The 5,741-nt window shown below is 40.5% G+C and overlaps 1 protein-coding gene across 2 annotated transcripts; it reads left to right on the top strand.

Moving 5' to 3' along the window:
* Positions 1 to 392: 392 nt before the first annotated feature.
* On the top strand, positions 393 to 5,741 carry naif1 (nuclear apoptosis inducing factor 1). 2 transcript variants are annotated; one of them, XM_056464482.1, is made up of 3 exons: positions 393 to 937; positions 2,940 to 2,987; positions 4,960 to 5,741. In XM_056464482.1, exons 1-3 carry the CDS (start codon positions 502 to 504, stop codon positions 5,436 to 5,438), a joined length of 963 nt encoding a protein of 320 aa, XP_056320457.1. In that variant the 5' UTR covers positions 393 to 501; the 3' UTR covers positions 5,439 to 5,741. The 2 variants fall into 2 exon arrangements, with proteins under 2 accessions (XP_056320457.1, XP_056320456.1); XM_056464481.1 differs by having other exon boundaries at positions 4,957 to 5,741.

Here is a 5,741-nt window from a genome sequence, read left to right as displayed (position 1 = left end):
TCTAATATTATTTACTGTCATCATGTCAAAGAGAAAATAAATCAGTTATTAAAACTATTATGTTTAGAAATGTGTTGAAAAAAATCTCTCCGTTAAACAAAAATTGGGTAAGAAATTTAAAAGAACCAAAACTGAACAGGAGGGCTAATAATTCTGACTTCAAATGTATGTACACGCACGATCACATATATCATTTGTTGTTAAACAGCTCCCTCCTACGGCCATCAAGACGTTTAATGTTTAACGTATGCAGTGACTGACCACACTTTCCACCAATGAAAAGAAAGATCGTCACCGCCAACGACGAATCTCAACCAATAGGAATCGCACGATCTGAAAAAAGGCGGGCCGTCAGCCATTTGCGTCCGCGGACGTTCTCTTTGGAAGAGAAGTCGATTCCAGAAGCCATTACGCTGCGCAATACTGTTGGGACAAAAACGTACTATTTTTACGTATTCTACGCAATTTCCCCCCCTCTCCATCCGTCAAATTTACAACGTTATGGCATCTCAGGCCAAAAAGAGAAAAACGAACTTCTCCGAGAGGGAGGTGGAGATCATCGTGGAGGAGATGGAGAAGCAGAAGCATATTTTGGTGAATCACTTTAACGCGGGCGTCACACACATCGCCAAAAACAGCGCGTGGATGGAGATCCTGAAGCGCGTGAACGCCGTGAGCACCTGCCAGCGCGAGCTCGCCGAAGTCAAGAAGAAATGGTCGGATCTGAAGACGGAGGTGCGGCGGAAAGTGGCGCAGGCTCGAGCCGCCATGGAGGGCACGGGCGACTGCACCACCGTGCCTGTGATCCTGACCTCCATGCAGCAGCGCATCTGCAATCTGCTGGGCGAAGCGACTATCATCAGCCTCCCGGCGGCGGACGCGGGAACGGAGATCGCGGTGCCCATCAGCTCCGCAGCCGCCGTCACTCTAACGCAAAGTAAGACACTAGCGTTAGCACTACGCAACTTACCGTGCGGAGAGCGCGAGTCTTTACTCAGGCCATTCAGAGTCATGCGCTGCAAAAAATGCGAGTTTTTGTCTTGTTTGTAGTTCAAAAATATACAAATTATTAAGTAGCTTTTTGTCAACGAGTAAAATAAATGTTTTATGTCTGAAATATTATGTAGACATTTAGCGAGTTTAGTATTAAGCTATAAGAAGTATTTATTTGTTTGATTAGTTATGTTTGTTTATTTATATAGTATACAAAATGGTAGTTCAAAGTGCTTTACATAACAAGAAGATTAAAAATCACGCAAGTAAATACATATAAGTGTGTGTGTGTGTATATATATATATATATATATATACACACACACACACACACACACACACACACACACACACACACACACACACACACACAGTTGAAGTCAGCCACCCAGGATTATTAGCCCCCCTGTTTATTTTTTCCCCAATTTTTGTTTAACGGAGAGACAATTTTGACCTTAAAATGGTTCATAAAAAAAATAAAAACTTCTTTTATTCTAGCCGAAATAAACCAAATAAGACTTTCTCCAGACGAAAAAATATTATCAGACATACTGCAAAAAAAAATGCTTGCTCTGTTAGAAATCATTTGCGAAATATTTGTAAAAGAAGAAAAAAAATCGAAGGGGGGCTAATAATTCTGACTTCTATCTATCTATCTATCTATCTATCTATCTATCTATCTATCTATCTATCTATCTATCTATCTATCTATCCATCTATCCATCTATCTATACATATATATTTCAGAAATGTCAACATTAAGTTAATATGTATAGTAAATATAAGACACTCCTGTTAGCAGCATGCAACTTTGTATTGTGGTGGAAAAAATCATTTTAATCATTACTAAAACATTAATTTCTATAAAACTGTTTTTTCTTATGATTTCTGATGATACAAAGACATATTACAAGAATGGTCATTCAGAGGGTGGTCATCTGACTTTAAACATATGCATTCAGTAAGTGTAAATACTGGGAGCCATATCTTGATCTTCAGAGGAGGAATGCTCTAAAGCAGGGGTACCCAAACTTTTTCTTATGAAGGGCCAAAACTCTAACTTGATTAAGGCTAGTAAGCCCAAGGCAAATATAGTTGTCATGTGTAATTTCCTAATTTATTTAATAGTATTTAAAAGTAACAAAATTTGCTTTATATTAACTAATACAGCATCCATTCGTTCATTTTCTTTTCGGCTTAGTTCCTTTATTAAACTGGGGTCGCCACGGCAGAATGAACCGTCAACTTATCCAGCACATGTTTTACGAAGCGGATGCCCTTCCAGCTGCAACCCATCACTGGGAAACACCCACACACATACACTACGGACAATTTTAGCTTACCCAATTCACCTGTACCACATGTCTTTGGACTGTGGGGGAAACCGGAGCACCCGGAGGAAACCCACGCCACTAACACAGCATTTATTTTTTTATTTTATAATGAAATTATTACAGTAAAAACAAAACCATCTCATTTATAACAGAATTACACTAGTTTTTGCTTTGATTTGCTCACCGATGTCTTCTGCATACTTCTCTGTCCGTCGAGTGACAGTATTTACATTATAAAAAATCTGATTTGTTTACAACATTTATTGAAACATTGCATATATTGCTTATATAGAATAGTAGGACTTACTTTTAAGTATGTGTATTGCCATTGACATCTACAGACACAAATAAATAACGCTTAATAATCATTTAAGTAAGACTTTTAGTTTTGGGTGTATTCCAACTACTACTATTACTACTATTCTGAAAGAAGATTTGGGAACAATTTTCAATGTTATCTCTAAATTGGCAATGCATTTTCAACATTTTGGCTTAAAATTCACATGACAAAATTCTGATGAAGAAAATTTGGATTTATTTATGTGTTGTAATCTACATTTTGCATTTATAAACGCATCAGAGGCCTTATTATAATGTGTTCTCTCTTCACAGGTATTCAGCCGGCAACTGCAGCAGCGTGTGAGATAAAAACTCTTGAAGGTATGATTACAGTTTGACACGTAATCTTTATATAAAAACAAGACAAACTTTTGCTTCATGGTAATATATCCCAGGTCAACTGGGTAAAACAATACTAATAGATAGTTTCAGTCACATGACCTGTGTGGAGAAAAAAGCAATGGGCCGTAATGGCAGCTACACTGGGATCTCCATAGAAACGCAGCACAATCTGCCAACACAATCTCACGGCAATTCGTAACTTTTTGATTTAGTGGCTAATTCGTACGAATTCGTATGATCTAATTCGTACTATTTAGTACGATTTGCTCATCCGCCAATGACGGTTGGGTTTAGGGGTGGGGTTAGGTGCCACGCCTCCTTTTTAAAATCGTACAATTTCGTACGACTGAACTCGTATGAATTCGTACGAATTAGCCACTAAACTGACAAAACGTAAAATACTTACGTTTTCTCGTGAGATCAGGCTGAATCTGCTCCTATTTCCATCAGTTTCAAGCTACCAATAATTGTACACATATCAGCAGAACAAAACAGAGATATGATCACAAACTGTAAATGATGGCTGCTTGCGATCCATATACTGCAGCCGTTTTTGTCCCTGCCAGAGCTCCAATTCGGCGATGTTTACATCTATTATTGCAAATGTGTATTTTAGATGTCTTTACATTAGTCTAGAACAAGCTGCCCAAGTAGCAAAGAATTCTGGCCCAGATTTGGCAAAAATCTGGCACAGCAGGCATTCGTCTGGCTCTGGCATACAGCATGTGGGCCGAACATGGCCCTGGTTTGGCAGAGGTATCACCGTCTTTAATGCGACACACAAAACTTGGGCCAGATGTTAATTATAATATTTGGCCCAGATGTTAATAATTAATATGTGGGCCATATACGTTTGTCCTGTCTTGACCCACATTTAAAATACATTTTCATTATTTAAAAAATCTTCCAATCAGGTCGTTTAGAAAAAAAGCACGCCCATAGCTCGCCTACAGCGCAATGATTCATGGGTTTATCAATTTCATTGCAGTCGTGACACACCAAAATCTGGCCCAGTTCAGGCTCAGTTATTGGTTATTTACTTGGTTGAGACTTGGCCCAGATGGGGTCAATTTTTGGCCTTTGTCTGGAAGCCAGACTTGGTCCAGTCATGTACAGTACTTCACTACAGCATGTGGGCCAAGCAAAAGCTGATTGTGTGGGCCAGAGCTGGGTCAGAGATATTTTGCTATGTGGGAGGGTGTCATAGTCAGTTCCTGGAGGGACACAGCTGTGCACAGTTTAGTTCCAACCCTGCTTCAATACACTAAAGCTGCGGTCACACTCGAGTTTGAGCTTGCAAAATTTTAATGCGAGTAAATGAACCACCAACTTATCCAGCACATGTTTTACGCAGCAGATGCCCTTCCAGCTGCAACCCATCACTGGGAAATAGTCTAGAACATAAGTTATGAAAATCCCAATATAGCCTTTTCTCATTTCTGGGTTTCTCAGCAGCAGAAGTCATCATAGTTGGTAAACTCAGAGCGCAGTTAATGAGAGAATACAACAAATCATTTTATTACAGCCCTATTTGCTGAAATAATGAAAGAAAAACTCCATGATGGTGTTATCAAGACTTCCAGAAAAAGGAAAACAATAGTATGAGACTGATAACGGCAGCCGGAAGAGAGAATAACATCAAATCTAATGTCCTGCCCCCGTAGACACTGTTATACAGGGACTTGCCTTATTACCCAAACTTGCCTAATTAGCCTAGTTAAGCCTTTAAATGTCACTTTAAGCTGAATACTAGTGTCTTGAAGAATATCTAGTCTAATATTATTCACTGTCATCATGACAAAGAGAAAATAAATCAGTTATTAGAGATGAGTTATTAAAACTATTATGTTTAGAAATGTGTTGAAAAAATCTGCTCTCCGTTAAACAGAAATTGGGTAAAAAATATACAGGGGGGCTAATAAATCTGACTTCAACTGTATGTGCGCAGCAGAGACGACGTATCACACTCTGGAGGAGGGAATGGTGGAGTACTGCACCACTGAGACACCAGTGACCGTAACAGCAGAGGCTCCGGTGGAGATGCTGACCGCTCAGGCTGAATGCTCCAATAAACCGCAGGAACTGAAGAGCAGAATCGCCCTCAACTCGGCCAAACTGCTGCAGGAGCACCGCGTCACCAACCTGCACGTGCGGGAGATCGCACAACACCTTGAGAACCAGAACGACCTGCTGCAGATGATCCGGCGCTCGCAGGAGGCCCAAGCCTGCGCCCAGGAGAGACAGGCGCAGGCTCTGGAGGGCACGCAGGCTGCTCTGCTGGCCCTCATTCAGATGTTCAGACCCGCGCTCAAGGACTTGAGGAAGTTTCTGCAGAACGCCAACAGCACAAACACAGCAGCCGCCGCCACAGCAGCAGAGACGGGAGATGGAGTGGAGAATGTGCCGCCGCAGACAGAAGAAGGACAATAGAGAAGAGTGAGTGAGTGAGTGTGTGTGCATGTGCATATGCGTGTGCGTGTGTGTGTGTGTGTGTGTGTGTGTGTGTGTTGATGCACTGCAAAAAATGTGTTTCTTACTTCATTTTTGTCTCACTCTCAAAACAAGACTTTTGCTGCTTGTTCAAACAGAATTTAAGATTTTTTTTGAGGGACCACTTCGTTATTTTATGTTTGATCCACTTCAGTTTGTTAATTGAATTTAATTGATTTGTGTTGGAACAACATGAATGAATTGTGTGGAACCCTGCACTTACTACAGTGCATTTCTAGTTCA

Source organism: Danio aesculapii, chromosome 8 (assembly GCF_903798145.1).
Source record: "Danio aesculapii chromosome 8, fDanAes4.1, whole genome shotgun sequence".
NCBI lineage: Eukaryota > Metazoa > Chordata > Actinopteri > Cypriniformes > Danionidae > Danio > Danio aesculapii.
This window is presented reverse-complemented; position numbering and strand designations above follow the sequence as displayed.

What these genes read in the sequence shown, in the direction of transcription:
- naif1 (XM_056464481.1), top strand. Translation starts at nt 502, where the DNA reads ATGGCATCTCAGGCCAAAAAGAGAAAAACGAACTTCTCCGAGAGGGAG. An exon ending in CGCCGTCACTCTAACGCAAA is followed by an intron (nt 938 to 2,939) that starts GTAAGACACTAG and finishes CTCTCTTCACAG; the next exon opens with GTATTCAGCCGGCAACTGCA. An exon ending in TGAGATAAAAACTCTTGAAG is followed by an intron (nt 2,988 to 4,956) that starts GTATGATTACAG and finishes GTATGTGCGCAG; the next exon opens with CAGAGACGACGTATCACACT.